Below are 18,810 nucleotides of genomic sequence, written 5' to 3' on the forward strand. Positions count from 1 at the left end.
TGGAATACAACCTGCCTCCACCACATCTGCAGTAATGCAGTCCAGATTTCAACCACATGCTGTCTAAAATGAAAAAAGTTTTCCATCATTCACTATTAATGCTCTTCCCTTTTAGCTTATATTTTAATCTCCCTCTGTCAAATTTCTAAAGAAAACAGTCTCAGCCTTTTCCATGTGTCCTCATTACTGCAAGCCCCTCAGCCCAAGAACTATTTGCATATAGTTTCTTCTTTTTATTTAGAGAAACGGCACAGAACAGGCCCAGTCCAATGAGCAACACCGCCCAATGACCTATCTATATTTAACACTAGCCTAATCACGGGACAATTTCCTCTAACCAGTATGCCATTGGATTGTGGGAGGAAACCAGAGCACCCAGAGGAAACCCACACAGGAGAACATACAAACTCCTTACTGGAATTAAACTATGAATTCTTTCTAAATTGTGGCAACCAGAATTGAACACAATACTCAAACTAGTGTTCAACAATACTTTTCTTTTGGTTGAAAGGTTTATTTCACTGATCGTGAAACTTCTGTTCACTAATTAGTGCTATACTAAGATGTCTCCATTTCGTAGTATTTTGAAAAAAAAAGTACTGTAAAGAGCTTTGGATATTTTGTTAAGTTCTTACCGCCCCTGGTGAGGAATGTACTGGATGAACTCTGTCCCCTCACTTGGTCTCCTTGTACCATACTGTCACCATTAACGGTCACAATATTGAAATTGACAAGAACAGCTTCAGTTGCTCTTTCTGAATTCCTTACCTGTCTTGCCTGAGAATTCACCCTCCCTTCTCCTCCAACCATTCAGCATCATTCTTACTCCACGGGAAAGATCAGCCATCTAGGGTATCAAAAATAACAGATTCCAGCATCCTAAAGCCCTTCGTATCGCCAGTAGCAATGGATCCAGTCCTCCAGTTCGCACCGACCTGCTCTGGGACAGGTGCCCTAATGTAAGAGCACTTTTATGTCAAAAACTGAACTGATTCCATCATCTACAGACTCACTTCACAGCTCATGTTCTCAGTATTATTTTTACATAGTTTGTCTTATTTTGAACATTGTCAGTCTCTGTTTAAGAGTTGTTTTTCATAAAATGCTATTGTATTTCTTTTTCTCCCGATGAATCACAGGATATGATAGTGTTTGAATTCTGAATGTCTGACTGTACATTGACCACCATTGTCAATCCATTAATGTCCCCTGAAGCTTAGCTGGTGAGAATCTCACCTCTCCATCAAAAAGTTGTGGAGGTTGAAGCCCCATCCATGAAACCTGAGTGCAAACATCAAGCCTGAGTTTTTCCTTGTCAGAGGCACTTTCTTTCAGATGGGATGTTGAAGAAGTCCTTCTGATGCGCACTCAGTTAAAGATCCCGTAGCACTGTTTTGAAGGAGACCAGGAGAGCTAATAGAAGCATCCACCAATGAATTCTCTGCCTATGTCTTTAAATTAGGTTATCTAGTTGTTCCTCTTTGTGGGAGCTTGCTGCCATCTTCTAATTTCCCATGCTGACTGAATGAATACTTTTCACATTGCTTTGAAATGCTCCAAGGTGATGATTTAATTTCAGTGCAGTTCTTGTGCTTTCATACTGTCAGCCAATTACTACCAGGAGCAAATGTCACCTGTCTGGGGAGAGCTGCAGAGGGAATCTCTCTCCCTCCTCAACAATCCCTATTTCACTTAGATATTTCCATTTCAGTGTGCTTGGAGAAGTCTGAGAGGGAGCTGAGGTCAATGATGCACCATCAATAACTCGGAGACGGGAGGCAAACAATAGGCTTTTATTAGCTGCAAGAGACCACGATTAGTAGCAAGAGACCACCACACAACATCCTGGAGACTGAGGGAGGAGCAGTGCCTCCAACCGCCTTTATCCAGGGGTCTGTGGGAGGAGCCACAGGAGCAGTCAGCAGAGGAGCGTGTCCAGACAGGTGTATGTAGTTCACCACAGTCAATAAACGGCATTCTTTCCTTTGCTCTCCCAGCCAGAGGATGCGGGCGTCTATACCTGTACAGCAGTCAACCCTGTCGGCAAGGACAGCCATCACATTCGCCTGTCTGTGAACGTTCAGCCAGCATTCACCGAGCTCCCTGCTGACGTCTCTCTCCACAAGGGTGAAAGGCTGCTATTGACATGTGCAGCGAAGGGGCTCCCAATTCCCTCCATCAGCTGGACCTTCAATAACAAGCCCATTACAGGTATGGAGGGGGGAAAGCTGTGGCATTCTAACCCTGCTCCATGCTGAGCAAAGGTGCCATCTTAAAGGATATGCAATATTTCATAATGTGCTGTTTGACTGCTTCACTGACGCCCACGCTAGACTTGCCTCCTTCACCCATTGACTCTCCTTCACAGGAGAGGCTACACGGTGAACTGTTGCTTATTCTGCCCTCCATTCTGAGTAGCACAGGTTTGTCCAGAACAGTGAATCCAGGACAGAGTCCAGACATCTCAGCCCAAATCATACCCCACAATAATGGAACAGGACAGGATAATCAGCTCTTTGACGTTCCCTGCCACTTGCTTATCCAAAGGCTGATTTCCCCCTGCATTCCAATGGTACACCTTAGAACCTAGAACGTAGAGCAGTACAGGCTCATAATCCCACGATGTTGTGCCGACCTTTTAACCTACTCCATGATCAATCTAACCCTTCCTTCCCACATTGCCTTCCATCTTTCATCCAAAGAGTCTCTGAGATATCCCTAATGTATCTGCCTCTTTCACCAGTACTGGCAATATGTTCCTTGCATCCACCACTCTCTGTGTAAAACAAAACCCTACTTCTTGACATCCCCTTTATACATTCCTCCAGTCACCTTAAAATTATGCCCCCTCATATTAGCCATTTCCACCCTAGGAAAAAGACTCTCTGTCTATACCTCAACATCTAATACACCTCTATCCGGTCACCTCTCATCCTCCAACCTTAAAAAACACAAAATGCTGGCAGAACTCAGCAGGCCAGACAGCATCTATGGGAGGAGATAGTGACGACGTTTCGGGCCGAAACCCTTCATCAGGAGTGAAGTAACATGGGATGGTTGAGGGAGGATAAGAAGTGGGGGGTGGGATGAAATAGAGAGCTGGGAAGTGATAGGCTGGAGGGAAATGGGCTAGGGAGAAGGTGGAGAATTATGGGAAATAAAAGAGAAAGAAAGGTAGGGCTGGGGGGAGATTGTAGTGAGGGGGGAAAAAGAGAGAGAAAGAGAACCAGACTAAAATTATAGATAGGGATGGGGTGGGGGGGGGCAGGGGTATCAACGGAGGTCTGTGAGTTGAATGTTCATGCCGGCAGGTAGGAGGCTACCTAGGCGGTAGATAAGGTATTGCTCCATCGACCTGCGTGTGGCCTCATCTTGATGATAGAGGAGGCCATGGACAGACATATCGGAGTGGGAGTGGTCTGTGGAACTGAAGTGTGTGGCCACAGGGAGATCCCGCCACTGCTGGAGGACTGAGCGCCGGTGTTTGACGAAACGGTCTCCCAGTCTGCGGCGGGTCTCCCCAATGTATAAATGGCCACATCGGGAGCACTGGATACAGTATATCACCCCAGTTGACTCGCAGGTGAAGTGGTGCCTCACCTGAAAGGACTGTCTGGGGCCTAGGATGGTGGTAAGGGAAGAAGTGTGGGGGCAGGTGTAGCACTTCTTCCGTTTGCAGGGATGAGTGCCCGGAGGGAGGTCGGTGGGGAGGGATGGGGGGGATGAATGGACAAGGGAGTCACGTAGGGAGTGGGTGGGGAGGGGAAGATGTGGTTGGTGGTGGGATCCCGTAGGAGGTGGTGGAAGTTGCGGAGGATTATACGTTGGATCTGTAGGCTGGTAGGGTGCTAGGTGAGGGGCTGGTAGGGTGATAGGTGAGGCCTGTAGGCTGGTAGGATGATAGGTGAGGGGCTGGTAGGGTGATGGGTGAGGGGCTGGTAGGGTGATAGGTGAGAACCGCCTGCTCCCATTGACCTGCACTGGGACCATAGCCCTCCATACCCCTACCATCCACGTACCTGTCCAAATTTCTCTTAACTGTTGAAATTGAGTTCTCATGCATCACTTGTGCTGGCAGCTCATTCCACACTTTCATGACCCTCTGTGTGAAGAGGTTTCCCCTCACGTTCCCCTGAAACATTTCACCTTTCACCTTTAGCCCATGACCTCTAGTTGTAGTTCCACCCAGCCTCAGTAGAAAAAGTCTACTTGCGCTTATCCTATCTATACCCCTCATAATTTTGTATACCTGTATCAAATCTCCCCTCAATCTTCAATGTTTCAAGGAATAAAGTCCCAACATATTCAATCCCGTGCAATAAGATGGACTCCTGACCTCACAATCCACCTCGTTGTGATTTCGCACTTCTTCATTTCGCTGAACTGTGCTTTTCTCGGTTGCTTTTGCATTTTATTCTCTATTCTTATTATTTATTTGTATTTATTTATTTAGAGATACAGCACAGTGACAGGTGCTTCTGGCCCAATGTGCCTGTACTGCCCGGTTATCCCTAATTAACCTAATGACCTGTACATCTTTGGGAGGAAACTCACGGGGAGAACGTACAAACTCCTCACAGACAGTGGTGGGAAATTAACTCCGGTTGCTGCCACTGTAATAGCGTGATGCTAGCCGCTGGTCTACCCTGCCACCTTAACTGGTTTACCTTATTCTACCTCGGTGCATCATGTCATGATCTGATTTGTAGGGAGAGTGTGCAAGGCAAAGCTTTTCTCTGTATCATGTAGCTGTAATAAACAAATACCATTATAAGACCGTAAGATATAGGAGCAGGATTAGACCGTCTGACCCATCGAGTCTGCTCCACCATTTCATCATGGCTGATCCAATTTCCCTCTCAGCCCCAATCTCCTGCCTTCTCCCCGTACCCCTTCATGCCCTAAGCAATCAAGATCCTGTCACCAACATCCATGCATGCCAGCAGAGACCGTGAAAATCAATGCTCTGTAATCTGAGTGGTGGGTGGAGTAGAAATGGAAGTGGGTCCGGAATGTCGGGGATATACTTCCCATTTGGAAGATATTGATAAACCCCACATCAGTCAACCTCATCAATATGCGTCGTTTTGTATTGACGTGGACAATCATGGTCTCTGAGCCATGACTGTTCTTGGCAAACTTTGTTTTTGCCTTCTTCTGGGCAGTGTCTTTACAAGACGGGTGACCCCAGCCCTTATCAATACTCTTCGGAGACTGTCTGCCTGGCACCAGATGGCGCATAACAAGGGCTTGGTGATCTGCACCAGCTGCTCATCTGACCAACCACACCTGCTCCTGTGGCTTCACGTGACCCTGGTCGAGGGGCTCAGCAGGTGCTACACCTTGCCCAAGGGTGGCCTGCAGGCTAGCGGAGGGAAGGAGCACCTTACACCTCCTTCCGTAGAGACATATCTCCACCCGGCCCTCTCCAAAGACACAATATCATAGACCTCAAGGAAAGACAAGAATAAGCATTCAACCGCTGTCAGCCAGAGCACAATCATTCTGACTCTCTCCCTCTCTCGACACTTAGTGAAAGCTTCACAGACTGAAGGCCTGAGTGAAATGATGATAGAAAGGGTTTCCAAAGAAGATTCTGGAACTTACGTGTGCACGGCAGAGAATGCCGTGGGGGTGATTAGAGCCATTGGATTTGTCTACGTGAAAGGTAAGATGATCCTTTCTTACTGATGGGAACGATAATGACTTTCCATTAATCTTGGGAATAACAATGACCCAGTTTGAGGACAATGTTTACATTCCAGCTATGGGAATAAGGATCCAGTAATTGTTTTTATCACAAGATGAAGGATAATGGCTGGCACTCTAGTTCGAATAAACCTGAACATATCAAAACCAGATACTTTAATCCAGTTAATTTAATCTACTGTTTTTTAAACTAACTAGATATATGCAGTCAGGGTTAAAAATAAGCTAAGAAGGGTGACTTCAGCAGGATGAGTTTCAATTCAGGAGCAAAACATGCTGCACTACAGACAAAGGCTGTTCAGCCCATCATGTCGAATCAAGCACATCCTGGCCAATCCCAATTCCCAGCTCTTGCCTGTGACCCTGCAGATAATATCTCCCTTGGTGTTTGTCTGAGTAGTGCTTGACTGTGTGTGGATGGCTTTTGGGCAATGCATTTCAGACCACCACCATTTCCTGGGTGAAGTGTTTATTTCTCGAGTCCCCTTTACACCTTCTATCAAATTACTATATACCCAACTGGTTACTAATATCTTTTGTAATTAACCTAAATATTTTAGTTAGTTTGGTTGAATTAAGTCTGCTGACTCTTCAACCGAACGTAAGGAAGTTGAGGTTGGAATATTGATTGACCGTTACTTGACACGTAATGCCAGCTGAGAACGTTCTGACGCATTCTGTATTGTGAAAGCACAGAAGAAGTCAGAAGAAGAAGAAGTCTAGGACTAGAAACTGTAATTAAGGATGAACACTAACAAAGGTCAGGGGGTTGTAGTGTTAGCTGTGTCTCACTCTCTGCAGGTGCTGCCTAGACCGATGTGTCTTCCTAGTATTTCCTGCTGTTATTGATTACAAATAAATCTAAGGAAATACAGACTCTAATAAGGTGAAATTTCTTTGCACGACAAGTGGTTTAAATATGGGTGCCACGGTAGCATGGTGGTTAGCTGGAGTTGGGGCGTTCTGGAGATCGAAGGTCAATTCCAGCTTCATTCTGTAAGGGCTCTCCGTGCATCCTCCCCACAGAATGTGTGGGTTTTCTCTGGGTCCCCTGGTATTCTCCCTCAGTCTAAAGATGTAACAGGCAAGTTAATTGGTCATTGTAAATGCTGCCTTGATTATTGATTCCTTTATTGAGATACAGCATAGAGTCGGCCTCACCGGCCCTTCGAGCTACGGCACCCAGCAATCCCCCAATTTAACCCCAGCCTAATCACAGGGCAATTAACCATGACCAGCATGTCGCAAAGATAATGCTACGGTTGTAATGGAGGATTTCAACATGCAGGTAGACTGGGAAAATCAGGTTGATACTGGACCCCAAGAAAGGGAGTTTGTGGAGTGCCTCCGAGATGGATTCTTAGAGCAGCTTGTACTGGAGCCTACCAGGGAGAAGGCAATTCTGGATCTAGTATTGCGTAATGAACCGGATTTGATAAGGGAACTCAAGGTAAAGGAGCCATTAGGAGGTAGTGACCATAATATGATAAGTTTTAATCTACAATTTGAGAGGGAGAAGGGAAAATCGGAAGTATCAGTATTACAGTTGGACAAAAGGGACTATGGAGCCACGAGGGAGGAGCTGGCCAAAGTTGACTGGAAGGATACCCTCGCAGGGATGACGATGGCAGTTATTTCTGGGAATAATTCAGAAGGTGCGGGATCAGTTTATCCCAAAGCGGAAGAAAGATTCTAAGGGGAGTAGGGGGCAACCGTGGCTGACAAGGGAAGTCAAGGACAGTATAAAAATAAAAGAGAAGTATAACACAGCAAAGATGAGTGGGAAGACAGAGGATTGGGAAACTTATAAAGAGCAACAGAAGATAACTAAAAAGGCATTACGGGGAGAAAAGATGAGGTACGAAGGTAAGCTAGCCAAGAATATAAAGGAGAATAGTAAAAGCTTCTTTAGGTATGTGAAGAGGAAAAAATTAGTTAAGATCAAAGTTGGGCCCTTGAAGGCAGAAACGGGTGAATTTATTATGGGGAACAAGGAAATGGCAGACGAGTTGAACAGGAACTTTGGATCTGTCTTCATTAGGGAGGACATAGACAATCTCCCAGATGTAATAGTGGCCAGAGGACCTAGGATAATGGAGGAACTGAAGGAAATTCACATTAGGCAGAAAATGGTGTTGGGTAGACTGATGGGACTGAAGGCCAATAAATCCCCAGGGCCTGATGGTCTGCATCCCAGGGTACTTAAGGAGGTGGCTCTAGAAATCGTGGATGCATTGGTAATCATTTTCCAATGTTCTATAGATTCAGGATCAGTTCCTGAGGATTGGAGGATAGCTAATGTTATCCCACTTTTTAAGAAAGGAGAGAGAGAGAAAACAGGGAATTATAGACCAGTTAGCCTGACATCAGTAGTGGGGAAGATGCTGGAGTCAATTATAAAAGATGAAATAGCGGCACATGTGGATAGCAGTAACAGGATCGGTCCCAGTCAGCATGGATTTATGAAGGGGAAATCATGCTTGACTAATCTTCTGGAATTTTTTGAGGATGTAACTATGAAAATGGACAAGGGAGAGTCAGTGGATGTAGTGTACCTGGACTTTCAGAAAGCCTTTGATAAGGTCCCACATAGGAGATTAATGGACAAAATTAGAGCACATGGTATTGGGGGTAGGGTACAAACATGGATAGAAAATTGGTTGGCAGACAGGAAACAAAGAGTAGGGATTAACGGGTCCTTTTCAGAATGGCAGGAAGTGACTAGTGGGGTACTGCAAGGCTCGGTGCTGGGACCGCAGCTATTTCCAATATACATTAATGATTTAGATGAAGGGATTAAATGTAACATTAGCAAATTTGCAGATGACACAAAGCTGGGTAGTAGTGTGAAATATGAGGAGGATGTTAGGAGAATGCAGGGTGACTTGGACAGGTTGGGTGAGTGGGCAAATGTATGGCAGATGCAGTTTAATGTGGATAAATGTGAGGTTATCCTCTTTGGTGGCAAGAACAGGAAGGCAGATTACTATCTGAATGGTGTCAAGTTAGGAAAGGGGGAAGTACAACGAGATCTAGGTGTCCTTGTTCATCAGTCACTGAAAGTAACTGAAAGCAGGCAGTGAAGAAAGCTAATGGCATGTTGACCTTTATAACAAGGGGATTTGAGTATAGGAGCAAAGAGGTCCTTCTGGTGAGACCACACCTAGAGTATTGTGTTCAGTTTTGGTCTCCAAATTTGAGGAAGGACATTCTTGCTATTGAGGGAGCGCAGCGTAGGTTCATGAGGTTAATTCCCGGAATGGCGGGACTGTCATATGTTGAAAGAACGGAGCCACTGGGCTTGTATACACTGGAATTTAGAAAGATGAGAGGGGGTCTGATTGAAACGTATAAGATTATTAAGGGATTGGACACGCTAGAGGCAGGAAACATGTTCCCGATGTTGGGGGAGTCCAGAACCAGAGGCCACAGTTTAAGAATAAGGGATGGACCATTTAGAATGGAGTTGAGGAAAAACTTTTTCACCCAGAAAGTTGTGGATCTATGGAATGCTCTGCCTCAGAAGGCAGTGGAGGCCAATTCTCTGGATGCTTTCAAGAAAGAGTTAGATAGAGCTCTTAAAGATAGCAGAGTCAAGGGATATGGGGAGAAGGCAGGAACAGGGTACTGATTGTGAGTGATCAGCTATGATCACATTGAATGGCGGTGCTGGCTCGAAGGGCCAAATGGCCTACTCCTGCACCTATTGTCTATTGTCAACTAACCTACCATCCGGTACCGACGTCAATGGACTGTGAGAGGAAACCGGAGCACCCGGAGGAAATCCACGCGGTCACGGGGAGAACATACAAACTCCTTACAGACAGCAGCAGGAGTTGAACCCAGGTCATCTGTTGTGTATGTGTGAGGTCGTGGAGCCAATTCAGAGTTGAGGTGAGTGAAGTTATCCACGTTGGTTCGGGAGCCTGATGGTTGAAGGGTGAACCTGGCGGTGTGGGACCTCCTGCCTGGTGGTAGTAGCATGAGTAATCAAAGGTGCAATATTCAAGCAGTTTATGAGTAACAACAACATGGTCACAGGCAGAATGATGGAGCTAATTGTAGCTGATTAATGCAAATGTAGAACCTCACATTGAGATGATTAGTGTTCCCCAGTAGCACAAAGCAGCAAGACTGTTTAATTAACTCAATTTACAATGTTATACACTGCAGAGGTCCTGTGGCGATTGGATTTTAAGTCTCACCAGATGGGAGATTTAAATTTAATTAATTAATCCAAAATTAAAATGGTGACATTATAGGTACAAGACTGTCGTAGCAGCACATCTAGTTTGCTCCTATCAATTGAGGATGGAAATCTATCATTATGCAATCTGGCCGACACATCTTCCAGCCTGTGACAGTGTGGCTTTATTATTAACTGCCCACTGATGTGGCCCAGATAAACCCCTGGTCAGGGACGGGGTCGAAAGATGTTGCCATCAGCCATGTCCACACTCAAAAATCCATTCAAAGAAAAAAATACAAGGTCAAACTTCGACAACATTGCAGAAGCTAAGCACTGTGTTCCTGGGAAGAAGAAAACAGGAATTGCTGGTGTTCCTCAGCAGGCTTCATTCCAAAAGACCATAACACATAGGAGCAGAATTAGGCCATTCGGCCCATCAGGTGCCTCTCAACCCTATTCTCCCACCTTCTACCTTTAATGCCATGACTAATCAAGAAGCTATCAACTTCTGCTTTAAATATACCCAATGACCTGACCTCCACAACCATCTGTGGCAAAGAATTCCAAAGTTTCCCTACCCTCTGGATAAAGAAATTCCTCCTCATCTCTGTTCTAAATGGAGGCTGCAACCTCTTATCCTAGACTCCCCCATTATAGGAAACACCCACTCCATGTCCACTCAGTATAGGCCTTTCAACATTGGATAGGTTTCAATGAGATCCTCCCTCATTCTTCTAACCTCTAGTAGTAAGTACAGGCCCAGAGCCATCAAACACTCCTCATAGGTTAACCCTTTCATTCCCAGGATCATTCTCATGAGCCTCCTCAAGAACAGATGTGGCCCAGAATTGCACACAATACTCCCAAGTGTAGTCTGACCAATGTCTTATCAGCTTTATATTCTCAGTCCAACAATCTTACACCCAGAGAGGGTTCCTGACCCACAAAGGTTATGCTTTGAAAGCTGCTTTTCTGTTCCACTGCTCAGAAGCCCCGGTTCTCCTGGGAGAGGTCAGCGCCTACCAGATGGAACCGCTGGGGGGGAATGTCATATTGAACTGTGATGCCCGTGGAGATCCAGTACCATCAATCAACTGGAATAAAAACGGCAGCCCCTTGACCATCAGTAATCGTATTCGGCAAATGAACAATGGTTCCTTGGCGATCTACAGGACTGTGGTGAGTCCTGTTTCATTCTGATTAACAAAGCCAGCTTTAAACTCTCTCTCCTCCTCAGCTTCCTTTCTGTCTCCTTTCTTCCTCTGCTTTAGGACAGGGAACAGTAGAGTACAGCACAGGCCCTTCGGCCCACACTCTCACATAGCCCTCTGTTTTTCTTTCATCCTTGTGCCCAAGAGTCTCCCAAATGTCCCTAGTTTATCCACCTCTGGCAGGGCATCCCACACACCCACCACTCCCTGTATAAGTAAAACCTACCCCTACACCTTCTTCCATTCACCTTAAAATTAGCCATTCCCACCCTGGGAGAAAGGCGCTGGCTGTCCACGCTATCAATGCCTCTTATACACTTCTGGCAAGTTGCTTCTCATCCTCCTTTGCTCCAAAGAGAAAAGCCCTAGCTTGCTCAACCTTTCCTCAGAAGAGATGCTCTCTAAGCCAAGCAGCATCCTGGTAAATCTCCTCTTCACCTTCTCTAAAGTCTCCGTATCCTTCCTATAACGAGGCGGCCAGAACTGAAACAATCCATTTCTGACATGTCCTCCCGATCTTGTTACTTCTCCATGTCGTGCTCTCCCCCTGAGGTTGTGGGCATTTTGTTTACTCCTGAAGTCCCACCGGGGCAATCCAGCCGAGTGGTCCCAAGGAGAATAGAGCACAGGGTCAACGCAGGCGCTGGAAATCCAGAGTAACGCACACAAAATGCTGGAGCAACTCAGCAGGTCAAGTAGCATCAATGGAAAGGAATAAACAGTTGACGTTTTGGGCTGGGACTCTTCATGAGGACTGGGAAGAAAGGGAGAAGGAGCCAGAATAAATGGTGGGGGGAGGGGATGGAGTACAAGCTGGAAGGTGACAGGTGTAGACAGGTGGGTGGGAGAGAGGGTTGAAGTGAGAAGCTGGGAGGTGATAGGTTGAAAAAGTGAAGGACTGGAGAAGAAGGAATCTGATAGGAGAGCAGAGTGGACCGTGGGAGAAAGGGGAAGAGGAGGGGGCATTGGGGGAGGTGATAGGCAGGTAAGGAGAAAAGAAGAGGTAGGAGATGAGCCAGAGTGGGGAATGAAGAACAGGGAAGGAGGAGGGCAAAAAAATCACCAGAAGTTAGAGAAATCGATGTTCGTGCCATCAGGTTGGAGGCTACCCAAGCAGAATATGAGGTGCTGCTCTTCCAGCTTGAGGGTGGCCTCATCCTAGCAGTGAAGGAGGCATTTCGGAGTGGGAGTGGGGACTGGAATTAAAACGACTGGCCACCACGAAACCCTGCCTGTGGTGGATGGGGCGAAGGTGCTTGAGAAAGCAGTCCCCCAATCTACGTCGAGTCTCACCAATGTTGAGGAGGCTGCATAGGGAGCACCGGATACAGTAGACAACCCCAACAGATTCACAGCTGGAGGGACTGTTGAGGGCCCTGAATGGAGATGAGGGAGGAGGTGAATAGGTAGGTTGAAGCACTTCATCCACTTGCAGGGATAAGTGCCAGGAGGGAGATTAGTGGGGAGAGATGAATGAACAAGCGACTCATAGAAAATAGCCTTCCACAAAAATGGTCGGCTGCGTCCGCCGATTTCTGCAGTCATATTTTTGGTTTGGCTAAAGATCCGACGTGCCTGTTAGAGCCTAGCTCGCTTCCAGACCGTTTCCAAGCAGCGTGCGATTGGCTGGTCCCAGAGAGTGAGGCAAGTAGCCCCTGGGTGCGCTGAATGCCGATAGTGAAGGCTTATTCCCACACTCCTCCATTCAGTAAGCCTGCTCTGCCCAAGTTCAGACTCAGCAAGTGAGGAGCAGGCGCGTTGTCTGGCATGCAGCTGACATCTGGTCCGGGAGGCCCTGACAGGTACGTTCCCCTGTTTTAGGTTTGGCGAGTTGCACATTCACACCCCTGGTGCCCCCGCCCCAGCAGTCAACCTGTCCATATTTTCTTTCACTGACTGTCCCACGTCTTTTCGACAGAACGAAGATGCAGGCGATTACAAGTGTGTCGCAAAGAATGAAGCCGGGGTTGTTGAGCGGAAGGTTACCCTAATGCTGCAAAGTAAGTTTACCATGAGGTCTCCACCCAATCACTTATGTGGCAACTGGTGCTCCACTATCACTCAAAGGTCATAGAGTGGCCTCGGCAATGCCAGGGTTAATCCCGACAACTCATCCCCTCCAGCTGACAGAACCAGAGACGAGTTCAGATGAAGGACCTCAACGTGAAATGTTGACTGTCCATTTCCCTCTACAGATCCAGCCTGACCCACTGAGTTCCTCCAGCGTTTTGTTTGTTACTCCAGCCTCCACCATCTGCAGTCTCTTGAGGTTCTTCTGAGATATGAGGCATTTCACCGAATTAGAGTAAAGTTTTTTTAAACAAAGGGTGAAGTTCCTTGTTTGGCGAATCAGGCGGCAACCTTGCCATTTCTTCAGCATTTGTCTGTTTAACAAGGCTGGATTGCTAGTTTAACGCTCAACCTAGCACTGATTGAAAGTGTGCGAGGAGCCAGCCAGATTCGAACCTGGGGACTCTTGTTCCAAAGCCTGGGTGCAAATTCCGCTGTGCCACCAGCACAGACAGAGCTTTGCCTCACTGAGCTATACTCCCAGGTAATGGAACCACCAGAGCAAGGAAGTAAGGAGGCTACCAAGCCTCACCTGCAAATATAATTGTGGCTGATCTATGCTGGGCTCAACTCCTGTTCTATGTCAGTTCCTCATAACCCTCAATTCCTCGATCATTCAGACCTGATCCATCTCCAACTGAAGTATATTTAATGATCTGGCCTCCTATACCCTTGGGGCAAGGAATTCCAGAGGCTACTACCCTTTGAGAGAAGAAATTTCTACACATTTAAATGACTGACTCTTTATTTTGTTGCTATGCCCCCTTGTTCGTGACTCTGCCACAAGTGAAAATACCTCCACTATCTACCCTGTCAAAGCCCACTTGTGATCTTCTACGTTCAAATAAGGTCTGCTCTCGTTTCTTCCAAAGTTCTAAGAGTACTGTACAGATTAAGTACAGGAACCTAACAACAGTAGTAGTGTAGACTTCCCTTGGCCAAGTCTGATGCCAAGCTGGACAGGAGGCCTGAGGGGACCCTCAGTATTGAACACTTCAGTGAGGGGTGATGTGGTCATTGAAATGTTGGAATTTGGGGCCCTCTGTCCCAGGCCTAATCTTGGTAGAATAGCTGAAGATTGGGCAGAGCTCATGCATGGGAATAATGCATGAACGGCACTTCGTTGGAAAAGAAAATTCCTCAAGGACAGGGATTTTTCAAAGGAAGATTGCCTCCACATGCTTTGCACTGTGTTCCCAATATGTGCGCCTTGTTTTTAGTGCTTAATCAATGAACAGGTCCAACTCAATTGGAATTCACTTTCTAATCTAAATGCTGCTCAGGAAACAAGACTGGCCAGTTGAGAGGAATGAGACAAGAGACCCTACATCAGCTGACTGTCAAAAGAAAAGGCTTTCTCCCACAATCCTCTCTTTCAGCGAGCATGCTCTGTGGAAGTCCTGTCCCAAGCCATTCAACTTTCACCTTCTTGGTCATCATAGCGATGGAGCTGTAGACTTAACATCCCATCTCAAACAAATTAGTTCATAACAAACGGAAGAGTAACTCCCCCCTCCCACACAGTGACTGAGGTTATAGCTACTGAAATCCAGATTGAACCTTTAATGGCTGACTAGCCATTCAAACACAACATGCTGGAGAAACTTGGCAAGTCAGGTAGCATCTATGGAGGGGAATAAGCAGTTGTCATGTCAGGCCAAGATCCCATTGCGACTAGAAAGGAAGGGGACAGAATAAGAAGTTGGGGAGACGAGAAGGAGTTCAAACTGGCAGGTGGTAAGTGAGAGGGAAGGTGGCTGGGTGGGTGGGTGGCTGAGGGGGTATGAAGTAAGAAGCTGGGAGGTGACAGGTGGAAGAGGTAAAGGGCTGAAAAAGAAGGGATCTGATTGGAGAGGACAGGGAACAATGAAAGAGAAGGAGGAGAGGCACCGGAGGGAGGTGTAAAGCAGGTTAGGAGAAGACCCAGAGCGGGGAATGGAAAAGGAGAGAAGGGGGGAGATATTACCAGGAGTTGGAGAAATCGATGTTCATGCTGTCAGGTTGGAGGCTACCCACATGGAATATGAGGTGTTGCTCCTCCAACTAGAGTGTGTCCTCATCGTGGCGGTAAAGGAGGCCATGGACCGACATGTTGGAATGGGAACGGGGAGTCGAATTGTGATGGGTGGGCATCATGAAATCCCACCTTCTGCGGTGGATGGAGTGAAGGTGTTCAACAGAGCAATCCCCCAGTCTCGTTGGGTCCCAGTGATATAGAAGAGGCCACACCAGGAGCACCAGATACAATAGGCAACCCCTAGAGACACACAGGCAAGAGTTGCCTCAACTGGAGGTACTGTGGGCCGAGAATGGTGGTGAGGGAGAAGCTTGGATGGATAAATGCCAGGAAGGAGATTCAGGGAGAGACATGTTCATAAGTGAATTACAGAAAGGTTGACCATAAGCTATATCCTTCAAGAGAAGAGATTGCCAACGTCAAGTGTGGTTCAGGGCTCATTGATGTGATTGACTGTCAGCTGCCTTCTCAGTTCATGGGCAAGTATTGATGGACAGCAAACATCAACATTGTCTACAATGTCCACATCTGGTGATGGACTAAACTGGAATAAACTGGGCTTTTCCTCCATTGTATTTGTTCATTACTTACCTACTGCCGGTTCCGTTGCTGGCGTTTAGGGCAGCAGTGAAGATCCTCCATCTCTGGTGGTGTTCAGGGCTTCCTTCATCATGTCAGTAGCTTCCTCTCGGTTTTCACCACTGTCAGTCACACACGTCCCAGGTGGAGACTCAGGAATCACACCGTACTCAGATGCACAAGGTTTCTTCATTGCTGTTTCCATAATAGTTCTGTTTGACCAGTCAGGGTTGTTAGCCCCGAGATGAACCCCTAAACTTGGAGGACTGGTGGTTCATTTTTTGTCTGGCCTCTACCCTTTGACCTGTTTGGCATGGGTGACCCTACCAAGAGCCAAAGCATCAAGTCCTGACTGCAGCCGGCACAGCTCTCTGGGTTACTGAGGCAGGCAAACCTCCAAACCCAACAGCAAGGCTGTGGTCCTCTTAGAGGAGCTGTCCATTAATGCAGGTAGTTCTGCTGATTATCAGCTTTACTCAGCTTGATTTAATTCTTCGCATTGCTTGTTTTCCCTCTCCACAGGTGCCCCTGTGTTCACCTTGAAACCCCTGGACTCGGTGGCGGGGGTTGGCGACAGAGTGCTACTGCACTGCCAGGCAGCCGGTGAGCCACCACCAGTGGTGGAGTGGACGCATAATGGACAGCCGGTCAGGGAGAACCAGCGGCTGGCCGTGCTCCCAAACTCAACTCTGCAGATCCTCTCGGCCCAGAGGGGAGACACGGGAGAATACGAATGCGTGGCGCGGAATCTCATGGGTTATGCCTTCGTAAGAGTAACTCTAACCATGCAAGGTGGGAATCTCATCATTTACTTCGAGATACAGCACGGTAACCAGCCCTTCCTCCCCGCCAAGCCCAATTACGCCCAAGTTCCCAATCAACCTACTAATTAGTACATTTTTGGAATGAGGCAGGAGTCCGGAGCACCTGAAGGAAACTTATGCAGTCAAAAACTCCTTGCAGTTCTCTTGAACACAACTGACCAGCAATTTGAATGACGTTAGTTTGGCCTTGGCAAGCACAGGAATGTTATTGGTGACATGTGCTTCATAGGGGATTGAAGATGGTGTTGCTTCACCTGTTTAACCGTCTGGTGCCCTTCAGGAATATAGAAGCGTAGAGCTGAACATAACAGAGAAGTGAGGAGACAAAGAGTTGGCACAAAATATCTTCGACAGAGAGGATTAAGGAAAGCCTCTAGGCATTGTTTAAGCATAACATGGGCAAAAAGAATAACCAGGGAAAGAATAGGGCTGATTAGACACCAAAATGACCATCTGCCTGTGGAGCATCTAGGTAAGGTTTTAATTGAATATTTCTCATCTGTGTTCACTAAAGAAGACATTGCAATTAGAGAACTTGGGGACAATGAAATTCAAGAACATATTCTTATTAAAAACAAGGAGGTATTAGATGTCTTAGTGACCCCGTACATTGATAAATCCCTAGGGTCCACTGAGATCTATACCAAAAGGGCAAGGGAGGAGAATGTGGGCATTCTGAAAGAGGTATTTAAATCTTTGCTGGCCACAGGTGAGGGGCCAGATATATGGACAGCAGTAAATGTGGTCCCTTTATTCAAGGAGGGTAGCAGGGTCCAGACAGGCCTCTGAAACAAGTATCAGTGGTAGGGGAGTTATTGATAAGCAGTCTGAGGGACTTGGATTGATCTGCCCTTGGAAAGTTAAGGATGAGTCAGAGATGGTCAGTATTTTGTTAAGGAGAGATCCTTAACAAAACTAGTTGAATTTTTCAAAGAGGAATGACAAAATCAAGTTACATTGAATCATCTAAGGGGAATTCATGAAGGAGAGAGGAAAAGAGAAGTCTGGGTAGAGAAGGTTTGGGTAGGGCACAAACATTGGCATGATAAACCTGTGATTTTGAGTTATCTGCATACATTATATCCAGGGTTGTTCTTTATAACCTCCGAAAAGGGTTTGCTGATGACACATACACTCTGTGGACACTTCATTAGTATTGTTGGTTATACATCACTCAGTGGTTGGCAGTTCTGTGGGTGAAAGCACCGTGTTAATGAGAGAGGTCAGGGGAGAACGGCCAGGCTGGTTCAAGCTGACGGGAAGGCTCAAGTAAACACGTGTTACAACAGCGGTGTGCAGAAGTGCATCTCTGAACACACAACACATCGAACCTTGAAGTGGATGGGCTACAGCAGCAGAAGACCACAGACATACACTCAGTGGCCACTTTATTACAATAGACAATAGACATTAGGTGCAGGAGTAGGCCATTCGTCCCTTCTAGCCATGTACACTGGTACATGGAGCTTAGAAAAATAAAGGGCTATCCTAGAGTAGGTTACATGGTCAGCACAGCATTGTGGGCCAAAGGGCCTGTAATGTGCTGTAGATTTCTATGTTTTTATAGTAGGTACCTCAGTAAGTGGCCACTCTGCCCTCCTATCATTCCAGCCAGTTAGAATGTAAGACATAGGAGATAAATTAGGCTATTTGATCCATTGAGTCTGCTCTGGCATTCAATCATTATTATCCCTCTCAACCCCATTCTCTCCATGACCTACGATGCTCTTTCTCTTTCTCAAGTGCATGGAGGGTTCTCCGAGTGGTTAGAGTGGGGGCCGTGCAGCGTCACCTGTGGCAGAGGTGTAGAAGAGCGAATCCGACTGTGTAACAACCCCTCGCCTGCCAATGGAGGGAGATCATGTCACGGAGTGGATGTTGAGTCAAGACAATGTAACGCAGATCATTGTCAAGGTAAATGCAAAGAGCCACCATTGGTTTATAGTAGCCTCTTGGTTGGAGAATTATTCAAGTGACCAAGGGGATGCTTATACACTATAGGTTTTCTACTTCCCAACTCTGCTCAGGTTGCTGGTAGAAGCTGAGAAAGGTTCAAAAACTTGCTGTATAGCGCCATCTATTGGCATGAACTGCAATGACATCATTGTGGGGCATCTGTTCACACCTTTCTAAATGTTTACATGGTGTTAAACGCCAAGAGATACTGCAGGCGCTGGAAATCCAGGGTAATGCACACAAAATGCTGGAGAA

General features: G+C 46.6%; 1 protein-coding gene across 1 annotated transcript in view; it reads left to right on the forward strand.

The window, feature by feature from the left end:
- LOC140731245 (hemicentin-1-like) overlaps positions 1-18,810 on the forward strand; it is a 379,087-nt gene that overhangs the window by 314,583 nt on the left and 45,694 nt on the right. The window contains 6 exon segments of the mRNA XM_073052779.1: positions 1,998-2,211; positions 5,534-5,668; positions 10,887-11,077; positions 13,028-13,109; positions 16,298-16,567; positions 18,343-18,513. Of these exon segments, the coding sequence (XP_072908880.1) occupies positions 1,998-2,211; positions 5,534-5,668; positions 10,887-11,077; positions 13,028-13,109; positions 16,298-16,567; positions 18,343-18,513 (1,063 nt within the window).

This window comes from Hemitrygon akajei, chromosome 7 (genome assembly GCF_048418815.1).
Source record: "Hemitrygon akajei chromosome 7, sHemAka1.3, whole genome shotgun sequence".
Lineage (NCBI taxonomy): Eukaryota > Metazoa > Chordata > Chondrichthyes > Myliobatiformes > Dasyatidae > Hemitrygon > Hemitrygon akajei.